The 19,577-nt window shown below is 45.9% G+C and overlaps 1 protein-coding gene and 1 pseudogene across 2 annotated transcripts; both read left to right on the top strand.

Moving 5' to 3' along the window:
- The first annotated feature begins 972 nt into the window (after positions 1-972).
- Positions 973-11,077, top strand: Tsn (translin). Of its 2 annotated transcripts, XM_051147252.1 has the most exons (6): positions 973-1,129; positions 2,258-2,351; positions 4,124-4,220; positions 7,358-7,473; positions 8,046-8,125; positions 10,296-11,077. In XM_051147252.1, the coding sequence occupies exons 1-6, from the start codon at positions 1,064-1,066 to the stop codon at positions 10,527-10,529; spliced, it is 687 nt and encodes a 228-aa protein (XP_051003209.1). In that variant the 5' UTR covers positions 973-1,063; the 3' UTR covers positions 10,530-11,077. The 2 variants fall into 2 exon arrangements, with proteins under 2 accessions (XP_051003209.1, XP_051003210.1); XM_051147253.1 differs by lacking the exon at positions 8,046-8,125 and having other exon boundaries at positions 10,296-10,369.
- An 8,264-nt stretch (positions 11,078-19,341) lies between these two features.
- Positions 19,342-19,577, top strand: part of LOC127190923 (survival motor neuron protein-like) — a 39,159-nt pseudogene continuing 38,923 nt past the window's right edge.

Genomic DNA, 19,577 nt, shown 5'->3' with positions numbered 1-19,577 from the left:
GCGGATTGCTGTGAGTTCAAGGCCAGCCTGGTCTACAAAGTGAGTCCAGGACAGCAGGGCTACACAGAGAAACCATGTCTCAAAAAACAAAACAAAACAATTTTTAATGTTTTACATATACATTTATATTATTACACATATGTACAGTATGTCCTATAAACTTTTTTATTTTTATTTGTTAGATTACAGTCTCTCAACATTCTTTCACATTCAGTTTATGCATTGTTATATATAAAAATTAAAGATTAAGGCAGATGATAGAATACAAGGTACCAGGCAGATATTATGTTATACAGAGTTTACTAAATGAGCATGGGGAGAGAAGGAAAGGGGGCAGGGGTACCCCAGAGAGAGAGAAAGTAAAGAAGGAGGTAGAGGGAGAGAAAGAGTGGAGAGAGAGAGGGGAGGGGAGAGAGAGCGAGCCACGTGGAGGGTCTTTTATATGGCCCTGGGAAGGGCCACGCCCCTGGGCAGGTAAGCAGTGACATCACAGGTAGGCCGACTAAAGCAGAATACTAACATGCATGCTCTTTGTTGAGAAGTATGTGAATTATTTTTTACTTTCTTGACAAAGCATATATTAATATATGCATGTGTGTAAGCAAACAGTAGGACTCACTGGCCCCGCCCTCTTTGAGTCACGTGCCGCTAAGCAACCCTCCGCCCCTCCCGCCCCCAGCTGTTTCCCTAGATGCCCATCTGCGAATCCCCGCCTCCTCCGCTGGAGCTGCCTATCAGCCGGCCCATGGCCACGTGCCACCGCAGCCCCTAGGTAGGGCTGTTTAGGGATATGCCTATCCGCGGGCGGCAGGCGAGGTCCCGCCCTTAGTCCTGTGCTGGGTCTCTGGACTCTGCGCGCGGCGCCTCAGGCATTGCGGCGGGCAGCCCCGGCTCCGGTGCGCCGCGGGCGTGAGAGGACCCCGGCGCCAGCGGTGGCGCAGAGCGGGTGGACGCGGCGGTAGCAACAGCGACGGCGACGGGCGTTGTGAGCCAGGGCGCTGATTGTGGGACGCGCTTTTTCGGTGGTGCTCGGGCGCTGGCTGATTGTTGGGCGGCCGGCGCCATGTCTGTGAGCGAGATCTTCGTGGAGCTGCAGGGCTTTTTGGCTGCGGAGCAGGACATCCGAGAGGCGAGCCTCCTTCCTCCCCATCACCTTTTTATCTTTTCCTAGTCAGGCTGGGCCAATTGGTCCAGCTCTGCTCCGTTTCTGATTTTCAGGCCCGATGGATTCTGGTTAGGCCTCCTCTCGTTCCAGATTCGACTTCTCTTCCTGCGTCTCAGCAACATTTGCCTCTTTGAGTGTCACTTTTCGTATCTTATCATTCCCAGTCCCAGACTCTCTTAATGCTGGGCCTATCCAGTACACCTTTTCTGTATTGGTTGCTGATATATTTTTTTTCCCTGAACACGTCCGGCCTTTCCTTAAACAAACAAAGGAAAAAACTCTACTGTAGTTATCCATCCTACATAGACTTTCTTAAAAAAAAATCTAGATTCTACTGTGGTTCATAAGGTCCCTTCCCCGATCCCATTTAACACTTGTTTTTGTGTGTGTGTTCGAATTTACCCTTTAATTCCTCTAGTGTTCCAGATATTGCCCTCTCTGAGGACTGCTTTTCTTGGAACTAGTTTATTTCCTGTTCTCCCTGACTTCATTTTGTACCTGAGACAGGATTTCTATGTATAACCCTGGGTAGCCTCGAACACGAACCTGTAGCCTTTAGTATCTTCAATGCTGAGATTGCACGAGTGCAATTTATAGCCCTCATCCTGATCTTAGAATGTAAAGGATTCCTTTTCTGTTAGCTTTTAGAACCCTGAAAAAAAATTACCTGTTAAACTGCTACAAGAGATCGTTTGCTTCTCCTGTGTTTGCATAATGCCCATCACTAAGTGTGCTCAGAGAATGTGTGTAAAATGAATGAATGAGACCCAGTCAACACTTGTAGTTTAAAGTGTGTGTTCTGTAGACAGCGTTTACATTGTCAGCCATTCGTTTTTAGAGTGCCTCAGTTGGCTACTCGAGCAGGTAGTTCTTTTTCTTTCATGGCTCCCTGAGGACAAGGCTTTTTAGCAGCTCCTTGAGTTGGGGCTGTAAGGAATCACTGGGAAAGTGTGGTGGCTTCAGACCTAAGGGATCCCTTCTTGCTAAGGTCCTGAGGGTTCTGGTTGGATATAAGGGTGTGATAGCATGCTGTAGGAGACTGGTAAAGATTACCGTGACTTTATCTGTTTTTTTACTTTTAATTCTTTCTAGGAAATAAGAAAAGTTGTACAGAGTTTAGAACAAACTGCCCGAGAGATTTTGACCCTACTTCAAGGAGTCCACCAAGGCACTGGGTTTCAGGACAGTAAGTTCTTTGCTTTGGAAGGTTTTGGTCCAGTCTGTTAATCTCTAAGTCATGTTACATTAAGAAGTTTTACTGAGTACATCTGTCATTTTACTGTGTGAAATGGCCATTGTGCTTTCTTTGCTAGGAATGAAAATTGGAGAATAGGGGCTGGAGAGATGGCTCAGAGGTTTAGAGCACTAGCTGCTCTTCCAAAGGTCCTGAGTTCAATTCCCAGCAACCACATGGTGGCTCACAACCATCTATAATGAGATCTGGTGCCCTCTCTGACTTGCAGGTGTTACATGCAGGCCGAACACTGTATACGTAATAAATAAATCTTTTAAAAAAAAAAAAAAAAGAAAGAAAATTGGAGAATAGTGGTTTGATCATTTTTTGAATTTTCAATATTCATGATATTTTGGTTCCTTTTCCACTTGAGCACAGTGTGGTTTGAATAGGGCTGTTGTGTTCTTATGATAGTCTACTGGCATTAATTACAACTGCTTAAAAACCTCTTATATAAAAATCTTGGCCAGGTGGCGCATGCCTTTAATCCCAGCACTTGGGAGGCAGAGGCTGGTGGGATTGCTGTGAGTTAAAGGCCAGCCTGGCCTACAAAGTGAGTCCAGGACAGCTAAGGCTACACAGAGGGGGGGAAAATCTCTTATATACTGGGTGGTGGCTCATGCCTTTAATCCCAGCTCTTGGGAGGCAGAGGCAGGCTGATCTCTGTGAATTCGAGGCTAGCCTGGTCTACAGAGCAAGCTCTAGGACAGCCACAGCTGTTATACAGAGAAACCCTGTCTTGGAAAACCAAACGAAACAAACAAAAAAACCTCTTGTATATTTAAGAGTTTTTATTTGACATGTGTATGGTGGGTGGGTGGGTGGGTGGGTGGGTGTGTGTGTGTGTGTGTGTGTGTGTGTGTGTGTGTGTGTGTGTGTGTGTGTGTGTGTGTGTGTGTGTGTGGTGAGTCTTGCTTTGTTGGTTAGGCTTGTGCTGAGTTGTGTTCCTCTCACCTGAACCTCAGGCTTCAATTAGTATCATTTTAGCTGGCACATATGAGCTTTGTGTGTGTGTGTGTGTGTGTGTGTTTTAATTTAAAAAAATTTATTATTATGAATACAGTGCTCTGTCTGCATGTACCTCCACAGTCTAGAAGAGCATCAGATCACATTATAGATGATTGTGAGCCACCATGTGCTTTCTGGGAAGTAGTCAGTGCCCTTAACGTCTTCTTATTTATTTATTTTTTTTGAGACAGGGTTTCTCTGTGTAGCCTTGGCTGTCCTGGACCACCACTGCCCAGCCTATGTGTGTATTTTAATGTATACTTCTAATGATTGACTACCTTTTAATTAATATACACCTGTAGATAGGAAGTGGTAGGTAGAAAATGTTCTAAAATTTATGTTTATAGTCAGCTCTTTGTTGAGATTCTAATATGTCAAGTTAGACATGGACCTTTGTTGTAAGATGCAGCCAGCATAGCTAAGAGCTGACGTTATTTTCTGATGCAGTCTTAAAGTTTCTGAGGCAAGCAGTTTATGTAATGATGTGGAGTTTATCAATCTGAGAATAACCCGGCAAAAGCTCTAAATTGGCCACAAGTGGAGGTAGTTACAGCCTGGATTTTGGTATCTGAGGACTGATAAGACTAACAGCTGAGGAATACTAGCCTTTGATTTTAAGTTGGTTAATGTCCAGATAGATTACACAGATTATTAAACAAGAACTGTATTTGTAGTTTGGTATGTTTTTCATTATTAAATTTATCTTTTATGATCAGTTCCAAAGAGGTGCTTGAAAGCTCGAGAACATTTCAGTACGGTAAAAACACATCTAACATCCCTGAAGACCAAGTTTCCTGCTGAACAGTATTACAGGTTTGTAAGAAAAACAGCACTGTCTTATAACATTTTGTTTCTGTTTAAAGAAAAGCAGGAGCAAAGTAGGAATTGAATTATCACTTAGGAATGGATAAAAGTCTTTGTAGAAGGAACAAGAAAGTCGGACTGATAGTGGGGGCAGTGAAACTAGTGTTTTAGTATTTTCCTTCTGTTCACTTTTGGACAATTTTTTTGTTTTTTGTTTTTGGAGACAGGGTTTCTCTGTGTATCATTGGCTATCCTGGACTCATTTTGTAGATTCATCTACCTCACTTTGAGGTAGACGGGAGGATCAGGAGTTTAAGGACATCCTTGGCTGTATCATGAATTCAAGGCCAGCTAGGTGAGACTGTCTCTCAGAACAGGCAGAAGTCAAAATAAGCTGTTGCTGATTACCATGGTAAGGCAGTGAACAAACAGTTCAGAGACCTGGAGGTCATTCACCAGCTGTCCTGAGACTGTTTTTCTTGGTCTGTGTCTATCTTCTATTTAGATACTTTTAAAAAAAAGACAATGAACTTCTATGTAGTTGTGGCTGGTGTGGAATTTGCTGAGTAAACTGGGGGCTGACCTTAAATTACTAGTGATCCTTTTGCTTTGGCCACCCAAGTACTGAGATTATAAATGTGTGTAACCTGAGCCAGGTGTGGTGGCGCATGCCTTTAATCCCAGCAATTGAAAGGCAGAGGCAGGCAGATCGCTGTGAGTTCGAGGCCAGCCTGGTCTACAGAGAGTGTCCAGGACAGCCAAGACAACACAGAGAAACCCTTTCTTGAAAACCAAAACAACACAACAACCAAAAAACAAGACAACAACAAAACGTGTGTAACCATGACCAGCAGGTCTGTCTGTCTGTCGTCCCCCTCCCCCCATCTCATTTATCTGTTGAATCAGAGGTTTGCTACTGGACCATCCTCAACACGAGATGCTTCTGCCTTAGCTTCCTGAGTGCTGGTATTACAAGTATGTGCTATCATGTCCATTGAGAACTATATTTTGAATTTGCTGCCACGTTGGAAAATCAGAAGTCAGGCATGGTGGCAAATGACAGTAATCTGACTACTTTAGAGGCAGAAGTAGGAATATTGATGCAATCCTGGTTAGTTTGGTCTACGTAGAAAATTCCAGACCAGAAGACCCCCTCCAGCCCCCCAAAGAAACAGTAAAATCTGGAGTCATGACACAAGTACTCAAGGTTGAGGAATTTTGTGAGGCTGGTCTTGGTGTGTTGCTAATTGGTCTTGAACTTCTGGACTAGAGTGATTTTTTTTTTTAATTTTATTTTTTTAAGATTATTTATTATATACACAGTTCTCTGCCTGAATGTACACCTGCAGGCCAGAAGAGGGTGTCAGATCACATTCTAGATGGTTGTGAGCCACCATGTGGTTGCTGGGAATTGAACTCAGGACCTCTGGAAGAGCAGACAGTGTCTTAACCTCTGAGCCATCTCTCCAGCCCCAACTACAGTGATTTGAGGCCACAAGGTAACACATGTGCTCCCTTGAGTTCTGTTATGGCCTCCTTTTTGGTTGCCTGATAATTTAGTGAGTTAGGATTAGGTATAGAAATAAATTGTATGTTGAGATTGATACAGTTGGTACAGTTACAGTTTCCAGTCTTCAGGTTAGGGGAAAAGATTAATTTTTCCCAGAGCTAAGTGATGAAATCTCAGGAGGACACATGCCCCTGTCACTTGTAGTTTGTTTGCTCTTCCCTTTCTCTGCTTCCCTCCTCCTCTCCTTTATTTCTCCCAGGTTGGCCTCAAATTTGGTATATAATCAGGGTGGTGTCTGTCTTAGGGTTTTGGTGATGTGAAGATACAACATGACCACAGCAACTCTTTTTTTTTTTTTTTTTGGTTTTTCGAGACAGGGTTTCTCTGTGTAGCCTTGACTGTCCTGGACTCACTTTGTAGACCAGGCTGGCCTCGAACTCACAGTGATCCGCCTCCCTCTGCCTCCCGAGTGCTGGGATTAAAGGCATGCGCCACCACGCCCGGCTCCACAGCAACTCTTATAAAGGAAAACATTTCATTGGGACTGGCTTACAGTTTCAGAGACTCAGTTCATTGTTGGTAGGAAACACGGTGGATTGCGGGTAGACATGGTGCTGGAGCAGGAGCTGAGAGCTCTACGTCTTCATCCTTAGGCAGCAGGAGATGTGTGCCACACTGTATAGCTTGGGCATAGGAGACCTCAAAGCCCGCCCCCACAGTGGCATTTCATTCAATAAGGCCACATCTCCTAATAGTGCCACTCCCTATGGGTCAAGCATTCAAACACATCAGTCTGTGTGTGTATTGGGGGCTGGGCACACCTATTTAAACCACAATGGCCTTGAACCTCTCACTCTCCTTCCTTTACCTCCTGAGTGCTGGGATTACATGTTTGCCACTGTGTTGGTTTATGCTGTGTGTAGAGCAGAGCCCAGGCCTTTGTATGTACCTGGAAAACACTCTACCAGCTGAGCCCTCATTCCTTCCCCTTTAAGACTATTGAAGCTGGGCACGGTGGCTCACTCCTGTTATTCCAGCACTTGGGGAGGCAGAGGCAGGCGGATCTCTGAGTTCCAGGCCAGCCTGGTCTACATCGGGAGTCCAGGACAACCAGGGCTACACAAGAAAACAAACAAACACACAAGAAAGCTTTTAGTCAAATTAATGAACATAGTCTTTAGTTTTCATTTTCATATTAAAAAGTTGGAGTCGGGTGGGCGTGGTGGCGCACACCTTTAATCCCAGCGCTCAGGAGGCAGAAGCAGGTGTGTCTCTGAGTTCGAGAAAGCCTGGTCTACAGAGTGAGTCCAGGACAGCAGGACTAGAAGAGAAACTCTGTCTCGAACCGCACTCCCCCAAATGTGGATTGTGCTTATTGGTTCAACTTACAACTAAATACTACAAATCTGAACTTGTCAGATTTATGCCAAATCCCTTTAACGTATTTGAGTACTGAGTTGCTTTGTTTTATATATTGTCTGTTTATCTATATTTATCTCTGTCTGTATGTATATTGAGGTTGCATGTTAGATTTTTGTTTGTAGGAATCCTGTTTCTAAGCCATTGGGATGAGACATTGAGCATGTATGTCCTTGTGGTAGTCTTTAGCTTAGCATTTTCTGTGCCTGTGCTTCAGGTTTCATGAGCACTGGCGGTTTGTGCTCCAGCGCCTGGTCTTCCTGGCAGCGTTCGTAGTGTATTTGGAAACAGAGACCCTGGTGACTCGAGAGGCCGTTACAGAGATTCTTGGCAGTAAGTGTCTCAGTGTGGTCTGGTGGTGGGGTTATCTGTGAATGTGTGTTTGTGTGTGTGTGTGTGTGTGTGTGTGTGTGTGTGTGTGTGTGTGTGTCCCCGTCCATCCGTCCGTCCGTCCCCAGAGGCACTGTGTACTTTAAAAATGTTACATTATTTGTGTGAGTGCACAGATTGTGTGAGGTGCATGTGGAGGTGAGAGGTCAGCTTGGGTATTCTCAGGCTTGGCGATCCGTAACAAGAGTGTGTAGTAACAGCCAGGCGGTGGTGGCACACACATTTGATCCCAGCACTGGGAAGGCAGAGGCCAGCGTATCTTGTGAGTTCGAGGCCAGCCTGGTCTACAGAGCCAGTCCATGATAGCCAGGGCTACACAGAGAAAAACCTTGTCTCAAAAAAAACAAAAAACAAAACAAAAGGGTAGTAGCATTTGTTGGGAACACCCTTTCCCTAAGAAGCCAGAAAAGATTTTTCATTTGTGTACATGTGTATATTTATGTATGCTCTTTGCTTTAAATTGCCTTTATGTCATAACTGTCCTTTATTCTGATCTTTTTTTTTTTTTTTTTTAGTTGAACCAGATCGGGAAAAAGGATTTCATCTGGATGTGGAAGATTATCTCTCAGGAGTTTTAATTCTTGCCAGTGAGCTGGTAAGAAGTGTGTGTGTGTGTGTGTGTGTCAGGGGTAGTCCTGTGTGCAGGTGCACATCTGGAGGCCAGAGGACAATAGTGCTGTCATTCCTTGTGCTGGCCATCTTTTTTTGGCCGGGAGGGGGGCGGGGACATTGTATTTAGTGTGTGTGCATGCGTGCGCACCTTTATGTGCTATGAGTGTGCATGGAGATCACAGAACTACTTGTAGTCAGTTCTCCTGTTCCATCATGTGGGTCTTGGGAGATGGAACTCAGGTCATTTGGCTTAGTGGCAACCACTTTCACCCACTGAACTATCTTGTAGGCTTTAACTTGTTTTTGTGAGACAGGGTCTCTGACCTAGAGCTTACCAAAGTAGGCTAGGCTAGACTGGCTGGCTAGCAGGTCCCAGAGATCTCTGCCTGTGTGCATCTCCTTAGTACATGCTACCATGCCTAGCTTTTGTTTTATTTATTTATTTAATGCTTTATTTACTTTTATTTTACGTGCACTGATGTTTTGCCTGCATGTATGTCTGTGAAGGTGTCAGATTTTGGAGTTAGAGACAGTGTAAGCTGCCATGTAGGTGCTGAGAATTGAACCCACGTCCTCTGGAAGAGCAGTCAGTGCTCTTAACCGCTGAGCCATCTCTCCAGCCCCCCATCGTGTAGGTTTTTGAGAAACTCCTAAACTGGGTGTGATGGCACGTTCCTATAATCCCAGGACTTGGAAGGATTGTTTAGAGTGATTTCTGGGAGTTGGAGGCAAGCCTGGGCTACGGAGTGAGACTCTGTTTCACATCCCCAGAGATGGAAAAGGAGCAGATGCTGGTTTGATGGTTCTTCTGGACTTTGCCTTGTATCCTTCTAGCTTCCAGGCCTTGTAGGTCTGGCAGCTCACGACTATATCACAATCAGTAGGAGGAGGAATAGAGAGGAGAGGTGAACCACTCCTGTTAAGGGTCTTTTTTTAAAAGACGGTCTCATTGTCTTGGCGCTCACTGTTTAGACTAGGCTGTCACAGAAATAAGCCTGCCTCTGCCTCCTGAGTGCTGAGATTGAGGGCAAGCACCAGGATGCTCATCCAAGGATGTTTATTTGCAGTACTACATAGCTTTTGAGACATTGTTTCATATAGCCCAGATGGATATCAAACTTCTCTGGTCCACCTCCCATGAGCTGTGATTGCAGCCTTTGCCACCACACTTGGTTTACATGATGCCAGAGATGGAACCCAGGGCTTCCTGCATGCTAGGCGCTAGCATTACACCAATTGAGCTGCATTTCCACCCAACATCTGTTTAGGGTTCTAAAGGTGGGGCGTGGGGGCGGCTCTGTGGTCAGACACTTGCTTAACATGGAGAATGCCTAGTTTCCATTCACAGCATTGCAAAAATGTACAAAACAAAGCAGCCTTTCTTGTGGCTGTTAGCACGGGGCCAGATTTGGCATCTTTTGGGGTGTATGTGGCAAAGGTCAGTGAAAATTTGAGACACTTTCAGTATGGAAATGGGGAGAGGGACTGAAGTCCATTGAAAGTTTGTATCACTAATTCAGACTTGTTGCAGGCAGCTGATCAGCAAGCTTGAATCCAAGCACTGCGGCACTGTTAGAGGCTGGGATGGAGTGTCTTGAATGCTGTGTGTGGTGGACCGTACTATATGAGTGGCTCAGAAGCCTGGCAGGGTGCATAGGGCTTCCTGGGGAAGGAGATCGTGAGTTGGGTTTTGAAGTTGTCCTTTAAAATGATGGAACTGATTTAATTTTGCCTTCTTACTCTGTCCGTCTTCCTAATTCTAGGTGACCAGATAGGCCCTCAGTAATGGGCTATAGACAGGTGGTCATTTGGCCTAGCTTTGAAAGGATAACAGTCATTGTGATTGTCATGACATTTTTTTCTGTTCTGTACAGTAGCTGCTGAGCTGTGAAGATGACATTTGCTTAATTTAGCATAACTTTCACAATAGCTAGCTAAAAGCATTAGAGATTTTAGAAGATGCTAATTATATCCAGCACTTGTAGCAAGCACTTTCCCAGTTCTAGTGGGGTTTGTCAGTCAGTGCCTTGAGTACAGAAGATGAGTTCAGTGTAGGTGTCTAGATTTGAGGTTCTAGCTGTGATTGGGAGAGGGGCACCGGTACCTAGGGAGTAACCACATAGTAATGCACCTGTTTCTTTCTCCGTGTGCAGTCGAGGCTGTCTGTCAACAGTGTGACTGCTGGCGACTACTCGCGGCCCCTTCACATCTCTACTTTCATCAATGAGCTGGATTCAGGTTTCCGCCTTCTCAATCTGAAGAACGACTCCCTGAGGAAGCGCTATGACGGCTTGAAGTATGACGTGAAGAAGGTGGAGGAAGTGGTCTATGATCTCTCCATCCGTGGCTTCAACAAGGAGACAGCAGCAGCCTGCGGTGAAAAATAGGAGCGTCTCCTTGCAGCTGGCCTTGCTGTGTTGGCAGTTGCCAGGGAGGGGCTAGCACAGTGCCTCCTCCTGTAGCTAGCACACCAGTTGCTAAACACTGCGCTTTATTTTCGTAACCAGCTATATGGTGTGAGTATCAGAATTGAAATACTTTTGGATCTAAAAAAAAAAACCTTTCTGTGGATGGAATTTTCTTTGTTGAAGTGTCAGTGAACTTGCTGTGTAATTCATTGTATTATTGTTTTGTCAACAGTGTAAGTGTTGGTCTGTTGGTAAAAGATTGTACTGATTGACAGGTGTGTTGTCTTGTTTGTGATTCTCCCAGAAGTAACCTGTGATGTTTTCTATGTCCAACTTAATCCTCCATTCGCACTTGAGTAGCTGACAAGCTAGGGAACTTTATTTCCCCTTCTTATTTTAAGCCTTATAAATTAGTTGAATATTTTGTGAAGGAAATTAGAGGCCCTGATTCTCTCACTGCCATCAGAATATAGCAGATGAAACTGTGTAGTCCAACTCTGGAAACTCAGGCTAGAAAGATCCTGCTGGGGTGTAGATGTGTTTGTTGTTGGGTTAGAGCACCTGTTCCTGAGGTCGTCTTATATCTCGCCTGCCACAGCAGTTATAGTCTTCATACCTGTCTTGAGCTAACATTCACGTGCTGCAGTCACAAACCGTGAGCCTGTTTCCTAGCAGCCAGTTAGACATGGTGTGGGAGTAGAAAGCTAGCCTCATGAGTTCGTTCATTATTGGTACCTGCGGAAAGTGTTCTTAGAGGAAACAGTGCTGTTTGGTGTGGAAGAAGTAAAGCTTGGTTAAAAAAAAAATCCATGTGATTGGTAGTATTTTTTGGGGTAAGAAATGACAGGCTTTGATGCTATCAGCACATTTTGAATGCACAGTCCAGGGTAGTCATGTAAACATTGTGTGCTTCTCCATCCCCTCTTCTTTGCAGGTAGCATAAGAATACATATCTGGCCATTCTTGGGGCAGAGCTGAAATTATTAAAGTCATGGCTGGTAGTGTAGCTCAGTGGTAGACTTGCTTGGCAAGTGTGAGGCACTGGGTCCATCCCTGGGACTTCAGAAAAACCCACAAAAAACCAACAAACAGAAATAGCCCAGTTTTTGCATCCTCTGAAGAGAAGCTGCTGGCGTTTCTGGTGTGATGGGAAGTATTTAGGAGTGTCACCCTTTCTTGTTTCATAGCAGTTTGGACTTCGTTTGTCCAGTGGGATATTTGACACTAGCTTTTATCAGGATGTGGCTAAAGACTGACTGGAAAGCGACGACTGAAAGTGCAAGCTTATATTCTCCGGTACTCAGGAGGCGGAGGCAGGAGGATGGCAAGTTCAGGGCTTCAGGGATAGCCTGGCTAATTGAATGAGACCCTGTGGCAAAAACCAACCAAAAGGGCTAGAGGTGTATTTCGGTGACTTTTCCTAGCATGTTTGAGGCCTAGGGTTCAACCCTCATCTGCAGTGGGCTGGGGTGAGGCTGACTCTTAGTTTCCATCATGATGGATAAAGTAGGGATGAGCTGTGATTGCTGTTTATTGTTGGACATGTACACAGCTTTCTGTTAGTTTGTCCTTTGAGACAAGGTTTTGCTAATAGTCCAGGCTGGCCTAGAACTTATACCTCTGTTTCCATGTCCGGAGGACAGGTTTAGGCTCTTGAAAGTGTCTAGAAAGACTAAAATGCTTAGTGATAGCACAGCCAGCACTGAATAGAAGGCTTTTCAGCTGCACAGTCAGTTAGAGGCTGGACAGCATTAAGCTCTTGGCAAAACTTACAGATTTTCCTTTTAGAGACAGAGGGTGTGGTGTCCTGTCTGCAGTCTTGTCTAGGCTCCTGAGCCTCCGGGGCTCAAGCCCTTCTCCTGCCTCAGCCGTCAAGCTGCTGGGACTCTGAGTCAGTGCCACTGTACCTAACTGTTGTACTTCGGTTTTAACACATAGAATGAAATTGCACTTGAAGCAAAGGAGTTGATTTTGGTATTGTGATTCCATTTGAGCATTTAGAAGTGTCTTGTTAATTAGTTGTGTTCGTTGCTGGCTTTTAAAGCAATAAAACCGTTCTTGGTCTCTTTGTAATGTAGTGTGCTGTGTTTGAACTCTTCTTTGTAGAGAATCAATTGTTGACGCTCCTTTGAGGCTAAAGAAGTTAGCTGCAGTGGTGAGCGTGTGCTGTTTGCTGTGTGAGGTGGCAGTGACCGAGACACTAGCCACTCCCAGGGCTTTAGTGTAAAGTGCAGGCGATGTCTGTGTGGTCTGCCTCCATCAGAAAATTAAAGGTTTTGAACTGAAGATGGTAAGAAGCCTTGTCTTTCACTTTAGTGTACCTTTTTGTTTTGATGACCTGTGGGTTAAATCCAGGTCCTCATATGCAGAACATGCATTCCACATGGGGTATGAAGCTCTCAGAATTACTCATTTATTTTTTGAGACAGGTGTGTTCCACAATACTTGATTTATGTGTTGCTGGGAACCACGTCCAGGGCTTTGTGCATGTTAGGCAAACATTCTACCAATGGATGCATAGTCCCAGCTTCAGAACTGTTTCCCAACTTTAGGAAGCCAGAGAGGGCAGATAAAGATGGCTCAGCAGTTAAGAACATGTATGGCTTTTCCAGAGGATCTGAGTTTGGTTTCCATGTCAGTCTGGTGGCTGAAATGCCTATAGCTCCAGGTCTAGGAAATTCCGTGCTCACTTCTGGCTTCCTTGGGCAGCTGTGTTCATATGCACATACTCCTACATAGATACACATGTGTACACAATAAAAATGTTAAAAAACCCCAACATAACTGATAAAGAAAACCAGATGGGGCCCTTGGGATGGTTCAGTGATGACAGGCACTTGCCACCATGCCCAATGGCCTGAGTTTAATTTTCAGGACCCCACATGGTGTAAAGAGAGAATTGACTCCCACTATACACATTAATGTGCACACACATAGTAAATAAGCTGTAATAAAAGTTTATTTTTCATTTTTTAATTTATTTTTCATTTTTTTATTAAAGAGGATGGCACCTAGAAAGACATACCATAGCTCCTTGGGTAGGCTAGAGAAGACTGCCTGGCTGAGTTCTTTCTGAAACTTTCTTTATCTGGACTGAACTGATTTCCTTTTACCTGTAGCTTCCTAGCCACTCCTGACACAGGGCGTCTCTCAAGCCTGAAATAACTTATTTTTAATATCTACTTGTATTCAGGTTCTCTAGAGGAATAGGACTCTTGGAATGGATAATTATGGGAGGGGTTTAGTTTTTTTTTTTTTTTAAGATTTATTTATTTATCATGTATGCAGCCCAAAGGGGCGTTATTAGATTGTCTTACTTGTATAATGCGGACTGTTTAGCGCACCAGTGGCTGTCTGTGCACTGCAGAGGCTGAGGCTTAGTCCCCCAGGTCTCCAGCAGCAATGCAAGGCCTAGAGGATTCCTGGAGAGCTGCTGGTCTTCAGTGGCCGTTGGAAGGCTGACAACAGTGGTTTTGGTCTTCAGTGAAGGATGACTACTGATGGCGGCAGCAGAGTAGATGCAGTCACCATGCAGACAGAGCACTGTACACATAATAAGTAAAATTATTTATTATATATACAGTGTTCTGCCTGCATGTATGCCTGCACACCAGAAGAGAGCATTAGATCACATTATAGATGGTTGTGAGCCATCATGTGGTTGCTCGGAATTGAACTCAGGACTTCTGGAGGGGCAGTCAGTGTTCTTAACCTCTGAGCTGTCTCTCCAGCCCCCGTAAAATAAATCTTAAAAAAAAAAAACAAAAAACAGACAGTGACCTACACCTTACATGTGTACTGTTGAAGATGTGTACAACTGCTAGTACTCACTGGCTGAGTAGGGGTGGGCTGGGCAACTTAGACTAAGGTGTGTTAATTCAGCTGGGGAGTGGAGCAGGGCCACTCACTGCAGCTAAAGTGTTATCCTCTGGTGTTTCAGGATGATGCTGGCTGGCTGGCTGGTTGGTCAGAAGTGGGCAAACTCCATGGAGAAGGTGTCATAGTGAACATAAGCCAAGAGCTTGCTTTAGTGAGTTAGGCTGGGGAGACGGCTCAGTAAATAAGAGTGCTAGTTTCACAAGCTTCAGGAGGGAGTGAATTCAGATCCCCTGTACCAAGAAAAAGAAAAACTGGGGGTGGCTGTGTACTCCTGTTGCTCTAGCAGTGTTGGGGGTAGGTGGGAGAGTTGCCTGCCAGCCAACTGCAAGGTTCAGTGGGAGACCGTTTGTCTGGGGAAGGTGAGTGTGAGAGAGCAGGACACTTAACATAGGTACACACACTGAGCAGATACCACCCCCAAAACAAAACAGACCCATTAGAGGAATAAAGGTAGAGAGCTTGGCAGGAAAGTGGGAGTTGTCACAGAAACCACTAGAAGATACGGTCTTACAAGGTTCAGGATAAGAGTTATATTTTATTTAATGATTACATTTGTTCTTTTGACAGTTTCCTACATATATGTAGTGCATTCTGATTTCTGTCAACCTCCCACCCCTAGTACCCACACCCCCACAAATCCCTTTCTCAGGCTTGTGTCTGTTTTGTAATTCATGTCTGCTCCTCCCCTAGTGTCTTAGGGTTACTTGAAGATCTCTAGCAGGCCGAAGCATGGCAGACATGGCACCGATAGGTTTGCCCCTCGTTAAAGACCTTTAGACAAGCCAGGCATTGTGGTGCAGCATCTGCAATCTCAGCAGCAGAGGCAGGCGGGTCTCTGAGTTCGAGGTCAGCCTGGTCTACAGAGCACGTCCAGGACAGCCAAGGCTACACAAGGGAACCCTGTCTGGAAAACCACAAAACAAACAAGAAGCCTAAACCTTTAGATGACATTCCTAAAGTCAGCCCTCAAGGTCTATTCCCTTATTGACAACTGGACTCATTTCTGAGACAGAACATCACGGCCCAACAATCAAAATTCATAATTTGGCGAACACATCCAATCAGGATTTACCCACTCACCCTAGCACAGATTTCCTTTTTTCTTAAAAACCCACTCCTGCAAAAAACACCTGCTTGCTGCTACCGCTGCTGCCTGCCTCTGCAGCTTCCCCCCCCCCCCCCTGCTTGCCCCTCTAGGGTAATAAATCTTTGTGCTGATGACTTGATGTCTGGGTGTGTCCTGTACTGTCGTCGGGTCCCAGCCCGCGGGAAAAATCGAATCAGGGTTCACCTGAAAAAGGGAGTGGGGATTGAAAGGATACAGATACGGGAGAAATAATGAATCAAGTCAGGGAATTTCTGATCAAGATTCCCCTTTAATGCGGAAGAGTAAGTCTTTATATAGTCAGGTCAATAGGATCTATTCTCATCCCTCCGTAGCTCCCAAGGCAAGAACACAATAGCCTGAATAGCTCTCTGTAAGAGCGTCCTTAACCCTCCAGATGTTTCTCAGTAGGGATTTCCCTACTTTCAAAGGTAAATACTTCAAGGATTACCTGGAACACAAAGACCACCTCTGGCAGAGATCAGCAGCTGGAAGGTCACAGCATGCAGCCTAAGCCCGGGATTTCTGACATGGCAGAATTTAGCGTGGCTCCCCACACTGTACTGACTGTCATTGAAGGGAGTCAAATAGGGCAAGAACCTAGAAGCAGAAACTAACTGATCAGAGACTAGTTACAGCTTGATAGAGTTCAGGTGATCTCGATGGTTTCTAATTCCTAACACTGCCTGTGAAAAGCCGAGCGGTGGAGGTTAGAGGTGAACGGTGGAGCTGTATAGAGGGATGGAATCACACCACGCAACAGATCCACTTAAGAGGTTTAATAAGGGAATACAGAGACCCAGAGACCAGTTTCTGGAGACACACGTGTGTGGAGGGTCTGTTCTTTTTTATGGCCCCGGGCAGGGCCACGCCCCCGTGGCAGGTAAGCAGTGACATCACAGGTAGGCGGAATGTAGCAGAATCCTAACACTGCCTCCACCTCCCTAGCTCTGGGATTCCGGGCTTTCACCACTGTACCTGATTTATTCAGGTTTGTGTAAAACTTGCAAAAACCCCAAGGTATGTGCATGGTAGGTGAGGAGTCTGCCCTTGGGGTGCGCCCCAGCCAACACTGAGTGAACTGTGTGCACTGCTTGCCTTGAAGACAAACTTCCCTTAAGTTCGTAAGTTTTGTCCTGTGAAGCAAACCCTTTAAAATGTCAATTCCGATGGTTTAAGGGGATGCTGCGATCTTGGTGTGTTGCCCGTGAAGCCTTGTCCTCCTGGCCTCAAGTGAATCTTCAGCTGCAACCGAGCAGCTGGAACTACAGGTGTGTGCTGTCTTGCCTGGCTTAACTGTGGCTTTGCAGACCATTTGTCCCTAGTCCAAAAAGCCAAGAGGGAATCCAAAAGCAGCTGTGCGAGGGTGTAGTTGTCTTTACAATGAACATGAAAATCAAAGGAGATTTGGCTTTCCTCTAAGATGCTAGGGCTTGTGTCTGCCATTTATTGTTCTCTGTGATAAAATACCCCAATAAGAGCACCCCAAAAAGAAAGGGTACACACATCACGGTGGGGAAGTCAAAGTAGCAGGAGCTTTTGGAAGCAGCTGCTCACATTGTGAGCAGGAGTGCTAGGTCAGCTGCTTTTCTTCCTTTTACACAGTGTCCAGTATCAGAGCCCACTGATGGGAATCATCCAAAACGGATGTGTCTTCCCACCTCATCCCAATCGAGATACCCCCTACAAGCCTGCCCAGGAGAGTCTAGATCCTGCCAAGCAGACAACTGACCTTAATTCATCGGCACACCTGGCAAACTTGAGGACTCGTTCTCAACCATACCAGTGCCTGAGTCTCTGCTAAACCTTATTGAAGGTTCTGATAAACCTTATCGAAGGTGCTATTTAACAAGACAAGTTAAAGTATATACATGCAGGTTTATTGGGAGCAGCTCTCCACCATGGAGGGGGGGGAGAGAGAGAGAGAGAGAGAGAGAGAGAGAGAGAGAGAGAGAGAGAGAGAACAAAGTGGCCACAAAGAGAAGGGTGGGGGTCAGGGAGGGAGGGAGGAAGTGCAGAGAGAAGGAAGAAAGGGGAACCAAAATGTCTGGATTATATAGCGAAGGGGGAGAGGAAGCCCCTGCCCCTGGCCTGGAAAGTTCAGGATAGAGGAAGGGGTATGTCAGCCATGTCCTGCAGCACGTATGGACTGAGGGATGCTGGGAGAATCTGGAGGTCAAGTCTACCTTGGTTGAAAAAGCACCTCAGCTGGTCATCCTGGGTCTGGAGTGCAACAGGTTGCTCAGGGCTCGATGCCTTGTCAGCCTTGCTTACCTACCTAGTGAGATGGCTCCTAAGAAACAACACCTGAGGTTATGCACTGACCTCTACACATGTAAATGTACTGCATATGTGTGTACCCCAACCCCACAAAGATGGGTGCTAAAACAATATGTAAACAGGTAAGAGATTCAGTATTTAGCTAAAAATATGAATGCTACTATGATATACTGGTGTTGGCTAATATTATGTCAACTCCTCAATCTGAGAGGGGGGAGCCCCTGTTGAGAAAATGCCTGTGGAGCAAGCCTGTGGAGCATTTTCTTAATTAGTGATTGATGGGGTGGTGCCATCCCTGGGCTGATGATCCTGGCTGTTAGGTCCTGCCCCAGGGCGTGGCTGGCATGGCTTGCCCTCAACCTAGGGGCGGGGCTTCCCCTCTCCTAGAGAGTCACTATATAAGCCAGCCATTTTGGTTCCCGGACCCCCGCCCCCTTTTCTCCACCTCCCTATCCTCTCTCCTTCCATATCTCCCACTCCCAGCGCGTGCACCCACTTCCCTTCCTCCGGCATTTGTTTTATAGCATCATCTTCAATTAGCTCATTCTGTTTATTTAATCAATCACCTGGTGCCCGTAATTTGGGGGAAGTTGAGCCCCATTCAGCCCTATACCTCATTGTTCTGCGCCTGCTCTTTAAACCTGGGAGAAGTTGAGTACCCAGCCTGGTGATTGAGGGCCACGTGGGGATGGCTTCTCTCCCGCCTCCCTCTCCGCTTGATGTGTAAGTTAGGCTGTACCCCAGCTGCTGCCGAGAGGCACCAGGTGACTCTTTAGGGAGTCCGGGAATCCCCTGGACTCGGCTCTGTGAAGATAATGGCCACGTGAAACCGAGTCCTCCGGAACAAAGCCAGGCCTCTGTTGCGAGGTTATCTCACGTTCCAGACACGTCTGTTCACGGATTTGCGAACAGGTCACTTCCATATTCTTGCGAGTTGGCAAAGGCTAGGAGAGAGGATTGCCACTGGGTGTCTGCACGAAATTTTTCTTTTCCAAACTGCATCTGTCCAGGATTTTAAAAGTGCACTCTCACCCCTCCCCCTTTCCCACATGGTCCAGCAAATTCTACTCCCTCTCTCCTATTCCACCCCTCCAAGGAAAGCGTCCATGTATCTGGAATTCCTGAGGACTGCCCCACCCACCTCACCTGGAGCCACCATTTGTTCAGATCAGCTATATTTTACAGATGATGGTCCTCAAACCTGTCAGAGAATCTGTAGAGTAAGTACATTGAAATGCTTAGCAAAAAAGCTTAATGTGACAGAGACCCCGGCTGTGATCCCATGGCCTCCAAGAAGACACGACCAGAGATGACTCAGCCTGGGCTGTGATACTGGGAAAATCTGCTCCAGCTGGCCAGCTGCAAAGACCCTGCCCAAACTGTGCACACCTGGAGAGTTGATTGCCTCGTTTTGCCGAGACAAAATAAGGTCCGTTATCCTCCCAAAGTCCTCTTCCACGGAACGACCTCCCAGATCTGCTGGGCCAGGACTGATGCTGCGATGCTGCCGTAAGATCTGTGCCCAGGATGAAGCCACTGACACCACAGGAGCCTACGGGTAAGGCCGTCGGGATAACGGGTAAGCCTCTGTCATATTAATCAATATTTAGGCCTCCTGGATTATGCTCCCTGCGGTAGTTTATCTTTCTCAGGTCTCTGATGGGTTTGAAGATCAGTTTAACAACAAAAACCAAGGGCTTCAGCTTCCTTCTCAGAAAACTGTAGATTATGTAAGGTCTGAGGATCTAAGAAGTGTTTGAGCG

Source organism: Acomys russatus, chromosome 6, assembly GCF_903995435.1.
Source record: "Acomys russatus chromosome 6, mAcoRus1.1, whole genome shotgun sequence".
NCBI lineage: Eukaryota > Metazoa > Chordata > Mammalia > Rodentia > Muridae > Acomys > Acomys russatus.
The sequence above is the reverse complement of the archived record's forward strand: the minus strand, read 5'-3'. Positions and strand labels throughout refer to the sequence as shown.